The 17,329-nt window shown below is 40.1% G+C and overlaps 1 protein-coding gene across 1 annotated transcript in view; it reads left to right on the plus strand.

The window, feature by feature from the left end:
- Positions 1-597: 597 nt before the first annotated feature.
- The window catches only part of dym (dymeclin), a 27,121-nt gene continuing 10,389 nt past the window's right edge, over positions 598-17,329 (plus strand). The window contains exons 1-8 of the mRNA XM_010789250.1: positions 598-805; positions 1,671-1,880; positions 4,006-4,058; positions 4,252-4,345; positions 5,347-5,483; positions 7,058-7,130; positions 9,218-9,343; positions 10,765-10,904. Coding sequence (XP_010787552.1) covers positions 1,741-1,880; positions 4,006-4,058; positions 4,252-4,345; positions 5,347-5,483; positions 7,058-7,130; positions 9,218-9,343; positions 10,765-10,904 — 763 coding nt within the window. The 5' untranslated portion in view covers positions 598-805; positions 1,671-1,740. The remainder of the gene's footprint in view (positions 806-1,670; positions 1,881-4,005; positions 4,059-4,251; positions 4,346-5,346; positions 5,484-7,057; positions 7,131-9,217; positions 9,344-10,764; positions 10,905-17,329) is intronic.

Genomic DNA, 17,329 nt, shown 5'->3' on the forward strand with positions numbered 1-17,329 from the left:
TGATCCTATACCAAGATGGACCTGAAGCGTCCTCACTTCATATTTTAATGTCAATAAGGGTTTGATTTTGTTTGTATTTTAAACTATATCAAATAGCAGCATTATAATATTTGTAAATATATAGTTTAAAATATATCACTGCAATAAGTCTTTAATCACATATTTGAAAGAAAAAAGATTAAAGCAGTTTGATCACATGAGACATAAACTGTAAGATGTCAGATAAAACCATCGATAAAACTAAGAAAATAAATGAATACACGCACACCTGCATACATCACACATTAATACATCCTGTGCGTGTAATATTTGTTCTCAACTTTTGTTGAGGCAAACTGAGCTTAATCAAGGGAAAAAAGGACATTATTTTTAAAAATATGATTATTTTTTGAACCCACACAAGTCTAAAATGTGCATGGATCTTCATATTGATTATATTCAGCCATTATAAATATGATACTAGCCTGTGTTAAGTGTACACTTTAGAAGGGGTTAGAAAATATACATAGAAAATCTAAGTTTAGATCAGGCAGATCTGTTTGCCCTATTTCTATCTTCTACGTCACCTACGTAATAATATGTCGTCATTACGCAAGGGGTGACGACGTGGAAAACATGGTGGAAAGGAGTATGTAGAGTAAACTTAATTGTCGCAATTTAGCTACAGTTTCAAGTATTTGCGCACTGAAATTACACTTGACTATCAAAATTGGACAAAGCTCTTAATTTGGGGAAGCAACCGTCGCCTTTTAACGGTCCTGGGAGTAGAGAGAGCCGCGGTAACTACGAGAAGCATTTCTGACAGGTAAGCGGTCAGCTGATGGAAAACAAGCCATGAATGTTAGCTACTCTCTGGACACTGAGTAATAAAATGCCAATAGTTAACAGGACATGCTCGTGAATCAGTAACTTATCAAGCTATGGGTTTATCAGACGTGTGACTGTCACTACACCGTGTATACACTCACATTTGCCAAGACTATTCCTTGCACTGGAAACAGGATGAGCTAGCTAACGTCATTCAAGTTGCTTAACTCAAGGAGCAGATGCAACTGGAGATGCTTGAGATATCACACTGACACAACATTTGGAAACTCGCTGGTGATCTGGCAAAGTCTCAATTTTCTGTTAGCTAGCACTAGACAACAAGGAGTTCATGCAAATGGCATGTTCAGCACAGCTCAGATCTCAAGATTCAAGGCTTTACTGTCATGTGAACAGTAGCTACAGTGTAGATGTGGCAATGAAGTAAGTCTTACATATCTGTGCCTGTTATATGACTATTACTAGGTAAAAATGTACCATCTCTTTGGTTTACCACAATTGTGTTCTTATAATGTTATCAATTTACTGGGCAAATGTTCTCTCGCTGGCTACACCTGTGTGCTAAAGGTGTGTCATCACACACAACACAGGTCCTGGTTTCTATGTTGCATCCTGTATTGAACCTGAACTCTCTTTTAAATTAATGTATGAATGTGAGGATGGATAATTTTGCTTTCTTGATTTTACATAGATGGATAACGGGTTATTTGAATATCAGGGCGGGCTCAACATTAAGTATTAGTATAACATCCTCTGCAGTGGCTTAGACATGCATAGTTCGTCTGTAGTAAAGGTGTTCATTATTTTTGATGGCATCAATAGCTAAAGTATTTTCTCTACCCCAGGATTTGGCATATGCCTGGTGAAGAAGCAAGAAGAGTGGTGAGTCTGGCTGAGTGGAGCCAGTAGAGAGCGATGGGAGCCAACACCAGCCAGGTCAGTGACCTGTCCGACAACCCCAGCCTCAGGACCCTGGTGGGCACCGAGTCCATATCAGAGAACGATCCTTTCTGGAACCAGCTCATCTCCTTCACCTTCATCAGTCCCACCAGCAGGTAAACAAACACATACACACAACCAGAAATGTCTTTTTCAGGAATGTATCAAATACTGCACATTTCCTGGTTGCAGCTTCATGTTACCTTTTTTGTTTTTGTGGTGTCTTCATGTTGCACTGTTAGAGGAGCCTGTGAAGTTTTTCTTTGCCATATCTACACTGTAGCTACTGTGCATATGGCAATAAAGCCTTGAATCTTGTATGGTGAGAATACCTTAGGCAAATAATAGCTATGATAAGGTCCACTTACTAGCTTTTTCCATGGTTTTCAGTCGCATCTCATCATGATTATGACATTAAATATGCTATAAACTCCTCAGTGTCAATAACTTAGTTCTTTGAGTTTTTTTCACTGCTTAGTTGTCAATTATTTACATTTCTTACTTTGGTTCATTTGATCACAAGGTCATCCTGTCAAAAGCACAATGGACTCAATCATCAGACACAGAATAATCAGCATTTTCAAATAACTAATATTATTATTATTTTAACTGAAACAAATATATTGATAGTGAGAATAATTTGTACTTGCAGCCCCTAGATGAAATTGGGCAACAGACACAAAACAAGAGGCAGGCCAGGACAGGGAACACATTGGAGGTCAAATGGAAAGTGGCAGGAGCAACCTTCCCTGAATTTTACAGATGGTATCTCTGGTATCTAAGATGGTTATCGTGGTATAAAAATATCTTACGGTTACAACTCTAATCAAGAGTTACAGTGTGCTACATCAACAGTAGTTGGCACAGAACCAACCTAATAAGAAAATGTTTAACATTTACAGCCAGGATCAAACATTAAACTTCAGGCAGGATGTTTACAGAGCTCACCTCGGTAATAATTCATCAGTTATTGTCCCGCTTGGCTGAGAATAAAACAGCATTTGTTTTCTTTGGAAATAGTGTTGAGAGGTAAAGACACTACAGTTTCTCTTTTGCAATTGTTTTTTGCCTGATTTTAAATATTGATCTATTCCATTTGCTACTCTTTTCATTTCACACAATTTATCCTTTTCTTTCTATTAACTCCATAGAAGATGCAAATTCAACATATATTGATTAACAGCAACACAAAATACAGGAACACTAGGTTAAAGTCAGTACTGCAATAACAGCTATTTTCATGATCGATTCATTCGCACATTACTGTTCTGATGTATTGTTCCAGCTGTAAAATGTCAGAAAATAGTTTAACAAAAGCCTAAAATGAAATAATCCGATTAGGGCTGCATGATATGAGGAAGATACACAATAATGTTGTTCAGAAAAAACTATATTACTTGTCAGAAATACCTGATGATAAAATGTACTCGGTTCTACATTTATGCTGCTTTCAGTAAACTGCTCAATTACAACAAATGTCTTGTAAGCTTAACATAAAGGGCACCAAAAAAGAATGATATGGATTTTCTGAGTAAGTTCGAAGACAGTATTAGTAAAAAACCATCCTTAAAAATAAAAGTGCAATATTGCAGTCTTCCATGACGTGTTAGCTGAAGTTGACATAGCAATGACAATGAAAAACGATATAATGTGCAGCCCTAATTCAGATTATGTTCCTCTTTTATTATAATCACATTCCCAAAATGTCTATCCCTCTAAATGTCTTTAATAAGAGCCAGCTGCTCCTGTCAGTCCTGGCTCACTTTTTCACCGCGGTAATGCCTAAGGGGCGTTTCTGAACAGCCCAAAAAGTTGTTCCCTTAAAACATACAACAAGCATGACATGACGGCAAGAGACGTCTTCCAGAAAGGAAAGAGATTCCACGGTGAAATCAAATCAAAATGTATAGATTGCATTAGTTCGTTTAAACCACAAATGCATCAAGCTGATCTAATAAACCAGTAAATATATTCACTTAGTCAGAACAATATGATAAAAGGTTTACATCCTTACATGTCACTACATGAATAGATTCACATTAATACATCTTACATTGTCTGTTTTGAGTCAATGCAGACGCACATTTTGAATGTTATCAGTGTCTGTTTGGTTTCACAGTAGGTTTCTAGAAGATGGTTTGAGTAATCAGATCCTCTGATCCATCTCTCTTACTTGTCTTTTAGATATATTTCCCCTATCTTTCCTAACTTGACTCTTCCCTTTGTTTCCCTTTCTAACAGTGGTGACTCCAAGTTACTGGAAGAGGCTGTCATCCCCCTCGCAAAGACCCTCAGTATGTTTCCTATGGTTGAAATATGTTTCATGTCTGTTTTATTCTACTGGTAAATGCATTGATAACAATGGACATCCACTTCTCTTAAGTTATCATAACATTTGTTTCTGCTTCTTGTTTGCATGACAAGCTATCAGATTAAGTTTCTGCATCTTATGTAACGCTGCTCATAATTCCTCTCCTCCTTTCCAAGTTGAAAACAATCCTAGATCGGGGAACTTTGGTGCCCTTGTGAGAATTTTCCTGGGAAGAACCAAAGAGCTGAAAGTCTCTACAGAATGCCAAGAGTAAGTATGAGAACTTCAGATAAGATAATGGATCCTGAAATGACAGACAATGTGTGTGTTGGTGTTATTGTTGGAGCTATTGTTTGATTGCAGGCAGTCAGGGAATCTTACAGGGGAGAAAACACTGAAGTGGTTGTAGCTTCCCATGAGTAAAGTGCTGAGGTTTAACCATCAACACATGTGGCATTATGCTCTCACTGCCAAGCTCCATTTCCACACATTGACCCTGCCCGACTCACCAAAATTGTTTGGGAGGAAACTCGTTCTCTATTTAACATCATTAGAGGTTGGAGTTATCACTCCCCGTCCTCTCCTATTTATTTCCCCCTCATTTCGTAACAGATTTTGTTCCCTAAAAAAACCTAAATGTTCTGTCTCTAACAGGCTTGGGTTGTGCAAATTGTCAATTTGTGGGACTGATTAGACAGAGAGTGGTTGTGAAACATTGTGGCTTGCACTGCATGGATCCAATCATTTCTTGTTTTCCCTCTTTATTTGTTTCCCAGCCACTCTGTCCTGATGTTGTCTCTGTGTGAATACTGTGCAGTTTCATTGTCAAAAAGAAGGTTATGAGAAAACTGCTCATCGGCAGCATTTTTAGTAGTACAGAGAGAGATGCAAATAATATATAGGAACTAAAAAGCAATAAATGCACTAAGACATCACCCTTATTCAAAGTATGCTCCCCTAACTCTGCTCAGTCAATGTAACACAACTACAATGTGACAACCCCATGCTTTATTTATTTGAAGTGGCTCCTTTAGTTTCTAGTTCCAGAAGGGCTTTTTACTACTCAAGTATTCCGAGCTACTCGTGTGTAACCATTTGAATTTGAATGAACATATTACAGAAGAACACTTCAGGGTCATTCACCTTTTCCTTTATGCATTTAGGACATATCAATGTCACAAAGCTAGCCCTTCTTAGCATTTATTTCCATCACAGTTCTATGTTTGACCTTGAACATGACAACCTATTTCTTTTTGTTTGTGCTTCCGCAGTCAGCTGTTTATCTGGCAGGCCCACAATGCACTGTTCATGATTCGCTGCCTGCTCAAGGTGTTCATCAGGGAGATGAGTGAAGAAGAGCTGCACCTACAGTTCTCCTACCAGGAGAGGGCGCCAGGCTCCTGTGCAGGTGAGCGCCGTCACAGATACATTTGATCAAAAAGGAAGGTGCGTCACAGAGAGATGTGCAGTCAGTGAGGCCACAAAATAAATCAACTTGGCAGGATTCAACCACTGATTTGTAGTCACACAACTCATTTTGTTCTCGTGGAGTGACTAGCAGCTGTGTTACAGACGCATTAAGTCAGTTCAGAGATTTTTCTATTCTCTTTTCCACTCCCTTTAGAGTACTTCACACAAAAAAACTATTAAAAACTACTGCTAAAAAATCTTAAAACAGTTTGGCCCTCAGTGGGATCATAAGATGTGAGTTATTAGAATATAGCCACCAGGGTCAAATGTGTAACACTTCCCTTATAAACCTAGAGAGAGATAAGAAATTGGCTTTTTAATTGAGCACAAATACCCCCGGCTACTGACCTGGATCATCTCTCTCTTAGAGACTTCTTTAATACAAGTCTGAAACTTCGTCCACTGACTGCTCATCTTCTTTTGGCATCAAACACTAGGCCTTTCTGAGGAAAGTCATAAACACTCTCCAAACGGGTGGCCTGTTAATAACGTACCCATTTTTGGTTAAAAGCATTAACGGCATTAAAAGGAAAGAAATAAAGTCAGCTTCCTTTTGAGTCATTATTTAGCTGTTTGTTATTCCTGCTACCACCAACTCTCACTCTCACTTTAACTGTGACATTTTCACAAAGACTGCTCTCACAGTACTTTAAGGGTTAGATCTGCTGTGCTGGGTGATTGTTGTAAAAATGATCATTCTGAGACTTGCCTGCAAAATGACACCAAGCTAATTACAGCTGGTTGGAAATGGTGAAGAGAAGATAGTTTAGTGTACAAGGAGGTCGTAAATTAAATCTGCAACAGTCTAAAAATATAATCTTTCCCGCTGTTGGCAGTAATGTTCATTTACAAAATGTTTTGTGCTTGACTGCTGGCTGTCACAAGACGGTATACACTTAAAGAAGGGGAATTGTTGAGAGTTGATTGTATGCTAATTGTTTTTTGAGGAGCTTTAATCAGAGCCACAGGCAAGCACCGTCACTGATGCTAGCTAAAATAGCTCATTACTTCCATAATGGGCAAGTTTGAATTTTATGCAAAAATATAAATGATTAAACATTCATTTGGTTAATCCATTCATTTCCTGCCGCTTATCTGTGTCCAGATTGTGTTAATTTGATTAATTCCATGATTAGGAATTATTGCTCTATACTGCTGGGAAGTTATACAAAATAAATGAATGTAGGCCATTTCATCTCTCCTGGTTTTCCATCATTTCTTCATATTTTGGCCGGTATGATCGTTAAACGGCTCTTACATTACATTCCACTTGATATTAAAAATGTCTGTAAAAGTATTAAATTATACTTGGCAAAAACCAGCAGGAAACCCTGTAATCCAAATTGGCTAATTCCCCTCTGTGCCATTCCTCTGTACAGCAAGCATGAAATAAGGATGATAGGAGGGATGGAGAGAAGGTGGAACTGGAGTTGGAAGAAACGAAAAGAGACTGTGATCAACAGGAAGCTGCCTTACTGTCTCATATAATAACTCCCCCAACCTCTTGTGTAGAAACAGGCAGCGAGGACCTCCTGGAGGAACTGTTGTCCAATCTCATTCACCTGATCGTAGAAGTGCCCCTGCTGTAAGTTGTGTGTGTGTGTGTGTGTGTGTGTGTGTGTGTGTGTGTGTGTGTGTGTGTGTGTGTGTGTGTGTGTGTGTGTGTGTGTGTGTGTGTGTGTGTGTGTGTGTGGTTGAATTACACCCCATTGTGTTTTACATTCACTAAAAAGGTCACACATGCAAGACTGATTCGGAAACACTGAGAAGTTGCATTTCACTCATCCCACACAGAGATTTATTGAATGTCAAAGTGCTAATTCTTCAGAACCACTTGTTTGACATTTTATTATCAGAAAACAGGAACTACATGACATTTTCATGTCGAAACCCAATTTATTTGCCGTTTCCCAGCCCAAACCGTCATTTTGGTTTGCCTTTCGGTGGTTGTTAATGTGTCCAGGATGTTAGTTGTTGAGCAGTTAATGGAAAACACTTTGTGAAAGTTTGTATGTGTAATTCACTTTGCGTGCTCCACTTGCTCATTCACTAACCGAGAGAAGCTGGAGACCATTATGGATTAAGGTTAGGCTCGGATGTCCATGTGTTTCACTTCCAGAGCCGTCAGCCAGACTGACGAGCTGGAGCTCTGAGCTAGCGGAGTGACGCGTAAAGGGACAACATGAAAAGGAAGGGATATGACTAAAAGATGTTTGCGGTGTCGAAAGAAGAGAAAAAGGCTTGAAATGAAAGTTGGATTAGGAGCCGTGCCAAGGAGTGGGAGAGGAGGGAACATAATGATTGAAAAATGGTATCATCCTTTACTCCCCGTGGGCGGTGTGCACGCTAACACTCTCTGCTTTAATGAGGGAATATTTCAGTGTGTTTACTCATCAATGCTGGAATGATCTCCTGCCTGCCACTCTGTCTGTCGCACAGAGGCAAAATCCTCCTCTGCAGAGTCAAAACAAGTTCACACAAACATGACCGACGATGGCATTTTCCTCCACTCATCTTAAACTTTCCCTCCCTGTACCCGTGTCTGTATTGTGTCAGTTTTGATCCTCCCGTCTTTGTCAACCAATCTACTCTCTGTCTCCCGTCTCTTCTGTTGTCTCTGGACTTCAAACCCCAGCTCTCGTGTGAATCCATTCAGCATTCCTACAAGATTCATTGTCTAAGCTTCAAAACTTCCACCTGTTTGTCTTTCCTCCACCACTTTGTTGCTGTTGGCCTGTTTCCTCTGTACGTGCTTCTGGTTTGGATGGAAATATATTTCCCCCAAATCTTTGACAGAAATCTGCACTTGATCTTTTATGTCTTCATTTGACAAGAAAGATTGATTCGGACCTATACAGTTAATCCCCTATTGTTTTCCCACACATTCTTTAACTGAAATGTTTTCTAATCAATTATTTAGGTGCCTTACATTAAAGCTATGCCCTATGGTTGAAGTCTTTACTGTTGTATTAGGTGTCTTTGCGACATACCTAGTGTATTATTTCAGTAACTATCATTTGTAATGACGTAACGTAATTCAAGCCTTGACACAAAGGCAAATACATTTTTAAAGATATCATTTAAGTTTGAACTTTTGGAGGGAGAAAAACAAGCTGTTTTCTTGGGTTTTTGGAAATGTATGATAAGCATTTTTCACATTTTATTGACCAAGAAAAGTATTCAATATGAATACTTTAATAAAATGATTTTTGAAGACCCCGATACATACGTACACAATCAAGTTTAGTGCGAAATGAAATCGGCAAATATTGTGTAAATATGAAAGAAAAACACCATTGTCCTAAGTTTAAAATCTGGTTAATTATTTGAAAGCCATGTTTGTCTGTGTCCAGGGTTACGGAAGCACGTTATCATTAAAAGTAGGAAACACACTTCAATGAAAGGATAGTCATCAGCACTGGGCCACTTTCCATTGGCATCTCCTTTTATACAACATGTCACAGATGCAAATATCCTGCTTCCTAAAACGTAATGAATGAATGTTTTTGATATTTTGAAAGGCTTTTGCTTAAATATCAGGCATTTGTATGTGTTTACATTAAGAATTACATATCTAAACCTTGTCTTCTTACACATGTATCCATCACCTTTTTAAAGTTGTGATCATAATGTATTTGCATGAACTCTTATTGTGTCTTTCTTTTCCTGTAGAGACATCACCTACAGCATCCTGTTTGAAGCGGTGACCACACTGCTGGTGTTCTTCTCCTACCAACTCTTCAACAAAGACATCCTCCGAGATGGATTAATCTATCAGCACATCATGAAAGGACGATGGTGAGGAAAAAGCACACATGACAAGATACTGATATTTAACTGAGCACCACTACCAAGTTAGCTTAAATGAAAGCACAATTGGAAAACAAACCAATAAAGAAAAATGTGACTGCATTACGAGTTGCTCTCACTTACCTCTTTAACTGGGTCATTCACAATCTGCAGGCCAAGACCATTTTGGATCTTCTCCAATCCAACGTGACACTGCCTGATATAGGCTGCTGTTTATATATCCACACTCTGATACTTCTCATCGTGTTCCAAACAATGTCTTCGTGTGTCATTCAGTGATACTAAGGGGGAAAAACAGAAATGAATCTAATAGAACTTTATCTTCTTATCTTATCACTGTGACTTAATCTTCTGTGATTCTGAAAGAATGTAATCCAGTGACTCGTTTTAAAAATGTCGATAAGCTAAATCTTCAGCGTGGGAAAATTGGAGTGTGGATGTAGTATAACTCTCATAATGCTAATACAGTCTGATGTTGAGCTACTTTTAAATGTTTTAAATCCTTTGTTAATTATAATCTTGAAATAGAAATGTTGTAAGCCTGAATGCATTTTGAAGTCTAGTAGTTCTGTTAAGATGGGTCGACAGAGGATGGAAGTCATTTTCTTTTAGGGCTCTTGCAGCATAACACCCAAATGAGAGCACTTTGGATTAACTGCTAATGAGATGGAGAAATGCTTTGGCGTAGCTGTTGTTGGCAAAACAGATCTAAATGGTTTTATCACTGGTCGTTTAAGAAACAATGTGCTGTGTTGCTGGAAAAACTGTGATATTTGGTATACAGATACTCACATTGACACATAATATGGACCACACACACACACATACACACACATACACACACATACACATACACACACATACACACACATACACACACATACACATACACACACATACACACATACACACACACACACACACACACACACACACACACACACACACACACACACACACACACACATATACATATACATATACATATACATACACAAACACACCTGCATGTACTAGAACAAGTCCTATGTCTGGTTCCTTGGTTTTTATTACACTGAGAAAGGGTCGACACCTACTCCTATTAGTGGCAGATAATGAGGCCGACTTGGCAAATGAGCTGACATCTTTTTTCCCCCGCCAGCTCTGATAAAAGGAATAATTTAAATGCCTGTGTTCATATTCTGTATTCAGTCGAGTGCAGTCAGATGTAATTGATGTTTCTGTTGAGCAGGTAAGGGACAGCTTCTAAGGCAGAGTACTAGATAACCTCAGGGCTTTTACTATAATATTCTATAGACACTCACATCATTATTGAAATGTTGGAAGAACTCACTTATTACACCTCTTCTGAAGAGAGCCCCATCTGTCTTTGTGAAACTCTCTTTGCGTTTGTGTCTCTTTTCCTCCAGTTTGTCTTTAACTAGTCGGCTGGTGAAGACCCTGCTCTATAACTTCATCAGGCAGGAGAAGTGTCCGCCTCCAGCGACCCACATCTTTGAGCAGAAAGCCGAAGGAGGCCTGCTCTACGGTCTGGCCTCAGGGGTGGCAAGTAAGTGTACACACATCCACACACAAATAAAACAAAAAGAAACGACAAAAGGAGCAAAAGAAAATCTATATTATTTGGTTTGGTTGAGAAAACATCATTTTTTATATTTGACTGTAGGTCAGCAGTTCCCAACCTTTTTCAACTCAGGGCCCACTTAAGAATCTAAAAAAAAAATGTCGGCCCACATTCAACCATAAACAATACGGAGGCTAAATAAAGTTCTGATTGGTCAATTCAGAACATGTTTTTAATTCAGCAGTACAGACCGCTTTCAAGGACTGTAATGACCGTTGCTAAGGAGGATCAAGAAAGAGAAAGGAAAAGAGGTTCAAATAAAATAAAAAAAATCTTAATAATGAATGTTTTCCACACAAATCATAATGTTTTGCAAATTATTCGGCGGCCCAATTGCAATGCGTTCACGGCCCATTAGGGGGCCGTGGCCCACAGGTTGGGAACCGCTACTGTAGGTAATACGTAATATAGGTAATGTATTAAACTTTGCTACAACGTGGTTTAACTTGAACCCAACATCTATTTTTGTATTTAGTCACTCTTGTTGCTCACAGTTTGTTGTTGTGATGTTGCTATATTCCCCACATGAAAAATTAAACTGGTGAGTAGAAATGGTATCAGAAATTGCAGGAATGATGGTCAACATTCAGAGATTAGTGCCAGACGTTAAGAAGAAACAGAATTTAGTTTTATTTTTATTTATTTTCTCCGTGGAGCCAAAGCGTGGTAAATAAGATTGATATGAGAAATGAAAGCCATGCCGACAGCCATGGCACTGTGGATGAAAGTGATATGTAAAAAAATCTAAAAGAGTGTGTGTGTGTGTATCCAGCTGCGTGTGTGTGAGTTGAATGCATGTTTGTTTGAGTGTGAGAATAGGGCCGGGTTTCCCCTACAGATAAATGCTCTTTGTCGGTTGTTGGTGGCAGATTCCCATCAGTGAGCCATCAGCATTCATCCCAGCCTATCTGTCTGTGGCCAGTGATCGGGCCGATGAGTTGTGGTGCCCTGTCCTGTTCTGTAATCCCCTAGAGCCTGTCTGTCTGCAGCCGCCTCCCTTATACACACACGCACAGATCAACAAAGACACAAGCGCTCTTATGCCCGGAGCTCAGAAACAACACTTGTTTTCTTTCTCCGTCTCTCTGTCTCGGCCATGCACACAGTGGCCAGGGATGGGCAGAGCACACATTTGAATTTGGATGTTGAAAATGGGTGTAGGCAAGAGTGTTGTTCTGTAGAAACAGTACATATTAGTTTAATTTCTTTCATTTTTCAGCATGAGCAAATATTCAGCCAGTTAAAAGGGACTTGCAGCAATTTTACACGAGAAAATCTGTTTACTAGTCATGGTTAGAATATTGTAGGGTTGTACCAATTTTCAATTAAAGCTCTGAAGGTCTGTCATTATATGTAATGATGTCGCCGCCTTAACAACCTTGATTTGATAATTGTAGTTATATAAATGTAGTTTATGGTGCTGTTAGTTAATACAGGTGCATGCTTCTGTGTGTGTGTGGCAGAAAGGAAATACGATTATAAGGTTAAATGCCCAAAAATATGAATTGATGCAGAATATTTCCTAAATTTAAAGGATGTGGATTTTGGAAATCTATCCTTTTTATTAATAACCGTCAACTTGAATGGATTTGTTGCAAAGATTGGACCGCCCAAGTGAAAGCCAATTCTATGAAGCCACCACTGAAAATAAATGATACATATTGTGGAAATTATTATATTAGAACATTTTGGTTTAGTCCTTACAGTTATGTCATATTGTTAGTCTTGGTAGAAGGCCTGTGTTTAAAGCTGTGGATCTACAAATCAGTGAAAGTCTAAACGAGGGACATGAATGCTTTATGAAGTCTGTAAACCCACATACTGTGCACTGGACTAGACAACACTACCACCACAACCTACTTAGCATTCATGCTTTTTATAGCAATCCTTCTTCGTCATGTTAGCAGCATGTAAAAGCATTCATGCGTACACCCTCACATTCATAGACGCTCTGGATTTCCCCCCAGATACAGCACTGGCCATTGGCAAAGCAAAGCAGTGCTTCCTTTCCGTCGCCATGTGAGTGTGTGGGCGGATAGGATGTCTCTTCCTCTCTCGCTTTGACACACTCTGCTGTCTGAGTCTGAACGAGAGTCTGCAGGGGGATTATCACCCAGTCTGGAAACTCCTCTCCTCTCTTCTCCTCTCTTCTCCTCTCCTTTCCTCTCCTCTCTTCTCCTCTCCTCTCCTCTCCTCTCCTCTCCTCTCTTCTCCTCTCCTCTCTTCTCCTCTCCTCTCTTCTCTTCTCCTCTCTTCTCTTCTCCTCTCTTCTCCTCTCTTCTCTTCTCTTCTCTTCTCTTCTCCTCTCTTCTCCTCTCCTCTCTTCTCCTCTCCTCTCTTCTCTTCTCTTCTCTTCTCCTCTCTTCTCTTCTCCTCTTCTCTTCTCTTCTCCTCTCTTCTCTTCTCTTTCTCCACATACACACATTATACTTTGTTGAGCTATGAGTCTGCCTACAAGCAGAAACACATGATGATATCTTGTGTGCAATCCCCAGGTCTGACGTCAAGAGGCTAACAGTAACTCTGCCTCTTCTATGATCCCAATCTACTCTATTGATGGTGACAGTCCCTCAAACACAAACAGCTTTGTATCCTTACATGTATGTGTGTTAGGCATCATCAGCGTAGCTCACGTAACAGAAATGATGCTGCTCACACTGTTAAAGGGTTTGAGTAAATAGATTTTTAGCCCAAGCTTCTTATTATGATTCAGATCATTTGAAATCACTGTCTGGGGAACATTTTCATTTGTTGCATATGTTTTTGTTGGAAGGCTTTTGGACTGGGTTTGGGCGAAAGTGCTTTGAGCATATATTTTCATTTGTGTGAGCATATCGGAATAGTGTGTTTGTTTATTGACTGTACCGCATGTTGTTGTACTTTGTGTGTATATGTGTGCATTGCCAAGGCCTGAAGCCCTCATGGCATATTTCATTCAGTGTTATGCAAGTAAATAAGTAAGGAGCACATTCTGCCTGTCTCTGGTCACCAGGCGAGCGCTGAAGGGTATGTTCTCCGCTCTAACTTTGAGAACATATTCCCCTCCTCAGCCCACTCCTCTGGCGTCTCCACAGACCCCTGAGATGTTGGTGTTCAAGTATGCGGCACTAGTGTCCTTAGAACCTTTGGTGATTTATATATATATACGGTTATATTTTATTCATACTAGATTTACATTTTGGTCTGTTGATCCACTACTTCGGTCATGGCTGTAATATCAACAACAACTGAACGAACCAACTTTTCCATTAGAACAAAGAGTTTCAATTATCCCAATAAATATAATCAAAGGATTGGTGCAAAAATTGGCGCACACAATAATGTTTCCCACATAAAAGTTCCTAATGATTTTAATGATCAGTTCCCTTTTTATTTGCCTCCATCAACCGATAACATTTAACAATTTCTAGAAGCTGGTTTTTCTTGACCAAAACACATGAAAAACAATCACATTCAGCTTCAGTTTGACTTTTGCTTTATTTAGCCTTTACCTTCAATTCTTATACATTGTATTATAAACACAGGCATAGAAGAGTGATCCTTTGTTTTATTGATAATGTATTGTGACACTTTGCAGCTGCATAAAGCTAAAATAATGCAACAGAAAAAAACCTTAATGTTACTCTTAACAGGGTTTGTTCTAATTTAGTCAAACTGAACACATTAAGTACTTTAGCGATTTCTAAGGACAGTAAGGTAATTATATTACCCCAAGAAACAGTGTAATAACAGCAGCATCATTAAGGCCCCCCACTGGGGTGTGTGTGTGTGTGTGTGTGTGTGTGTGTGTGTGTGTGTGTGTGTGTGTGTGTGTGTGTGATTTGGTGTGGGGATATGTTCAGGTGAATTGGATGTCAGGGGGAATATGTGTCTCCAGAAGGGATTGTTTACAGCCTGCGTCTGAATATTTGGAAAGACATTGCAGATATTTGATTGTGTGATGATATATGTTTTGAATATGTACCCATCAGTCGTGTTTAATAGTTCAGTTCATTATGTAAAGCAACACACAGCCTTCTGTCCCTAATCCAAGGCTTTCTCTTCTGTTGCAAAGATTAAACTATGGACTGCTTTTGAGCCTATTTCAATGGTTATTAAGAAGTATTTAATATTATATAGTTGATATTGCATGGAGACCAGGAGAGATGTGTAGGTCATAAAGGCTTTTTAGAGATGAAAATATACATTTCTTATGTTGTGGATACAGGCTCACTAAACTAAGACTTTGTGGGTGCAGTTGAGTTGCGTGTCTCACAGAAAGATGCCTTTGCTGCCCTCCAGTCCTGAAGCCCAGATTTTTCTAATTTAAGCGTGCCAGCCTCCTTGTCCGTGAATGACCTTCTCTTTTCCTCACTCTTCCCTTCCCTTTCCTCTTCATCACGTTGGCCTCCTCCTTTTTGTTTTCCACTGGGCGGCTGGCCAGGGCCGGAGCAGGCCTTAGCAGCGTAGCATTATTGGGTTTATGTGGTGGGCAGGGAGACAGGCAGAGCGAGCCGAGCCAGATGGATAACAAAGAGCACCCTCTAAGGTAAAATAGAGTAGAGCCCTGTGAATGTGTGTGTGTGTGAGAGTAAGTGTGTGTTCGAGAGTGCAGGAAATGTGGCTGCCAGACCGGGCTCTCTGACACGGCTGGGCTAGTCACTGTGGTGCCAGAGATGAGATGAACAGCACTCAGTCATAACTTGGCCCTCTCTTTTTTAAGATAGTGTATCGTGTATGGAGAGAGGATGGCAGATAGACTGACAACTGATGTAATTTCTCATTTAGGGATTTATTTTTTGTTGTGGCTGCAGATTATTGATTATCTTCTTAAATAAAAAAAATCGTTCCACTTTGAGCAACAGTTGCATACACACTTCAAATCAAAAAACAGTGATGGACTGTTAGGATCTTGTACATTTAGAGGCAAACCAAAGTACAAACCACGGATGTTACCAATAATTGAACACAGTCACAAGTTGACGAAAGGAAACTCTGAGGCAGAGCAAGTATTTTGTCATGCATAATTGATGAACAACCAGTCACAAGTTGTTCCTTTGTTCTGTCTGCTTCCTTTCAAAACAAAGAGGACACTGGGATGTGACCTCCCATTATATCCTTGAGTTAATATTGTAATGTATAAGTATGTGAGTGTACGTGAGGAATTTCACCCCGATAATGTTTTGAGCAAATGTCTTTTTGTTTGACTCACACTGTTGATTCAGTCACCAACTGCACTGAGTGTGTCATAGTTAGATCAGGATGACTTTACTCTCACACCACGAAGAGTGTGTGCAAGTTCAGATATACTGATGGGCTGTTCCATACTGCTCCACTAGATGGCAACAAATGTACTTGGCTTCACCTCAAATTCAGTAGCTTGGTTAATGGGAACCTGCTCCACTGTGTTGGTTGGTGCTTTCTGTGTGGCTAGACGTGCAGGAGCCACAGACTGTCATTTGTGTTCTCGGTGTTCGTGCTTCCCGTGACGCCTGAAGGCACCAGCACTTCTGTAGGAAATTCAGCTGCCTCTCATCCCCCAACAAGAGAAAAAATGAACCCCACTCCAGTTTGCCAGTAGTTCCAGTTTCTCTTTGTTCTGTGGCGCCGTCTATGTTGTTTCAAATTTCAGGTGCTGCAAACTGTGGTGTGTGTGACTCCATTGTGCACAGCCTGGCCTTGATTACAGTCTGACTGCACATGCTCGTTTGCATTCGACCAGGGGCGGACTGGGGGGAAAAAGTGGCCCGGGGATTAATTGACAGACAGGCCCACTTAATGCGTGGCATGTATCGGCCGGCCGGCGACGAAAGTATGTTACTTAACAAAAAACCCTATGCATTTTATGTTATTTTGGACCATTATTCATATAGTAATCACATTACCTGAGCCCTTGAGTTGCCTCGAGCAAAATAGTTACAGCATATATTTAGTGATTTTAATGTTAACAGATCATTGATGCAATAACATTTGGACCCAATTTGCCTGACTTGACACATGGAATTGGCGTAGGAAGCATCCTCAATGTCGGTGAGACAATTTAACAGGGGGTGCGGGCAGGTGGTGGACCTCACCTCCTCTAGGGGGGTCCGGGGGCAAGCTCCCCCGGGAAGATTTTTTTTTAAATGTTGAAGTTAAATGCATCAATCTGGTGCACTTTGAGAGCAAAATTAGGGACTAAATCTATGGCAGTCAGTAGGGGCTTGGACTGTGAGCCGTAGCGTCGCCGGTTCAAGTCCCCGACCAGACCTACATTTGGAGTGAGGACTTCTACTTGGAGAGGTCCCAGTTCACCTCCTGCCCTGCCGTGGTGCCCTTGAACAAGGCACCGGACATTCCCCTTCCCCCCTCACTCCCATTGCTCCCCGGGC

The sequence above is a fragment of the Notothenia coriiceps genome, unplaced genomic scaffold (genome assembly GCF_000735185.1).
Source record: "Notothenia coriiceps isolate Sejong01 unplaced genomic scaffold, NC01 NC01_scaffold00032679, whole genome shotgun sequence".
Classification (NCBI taxonomy): domain Eukaryota; kingdom Metazoa; phylum Chordata; class Actinopteri; order Perciformes; family Nototheniidae; genus Notothenia; species Notothenia coriiceps.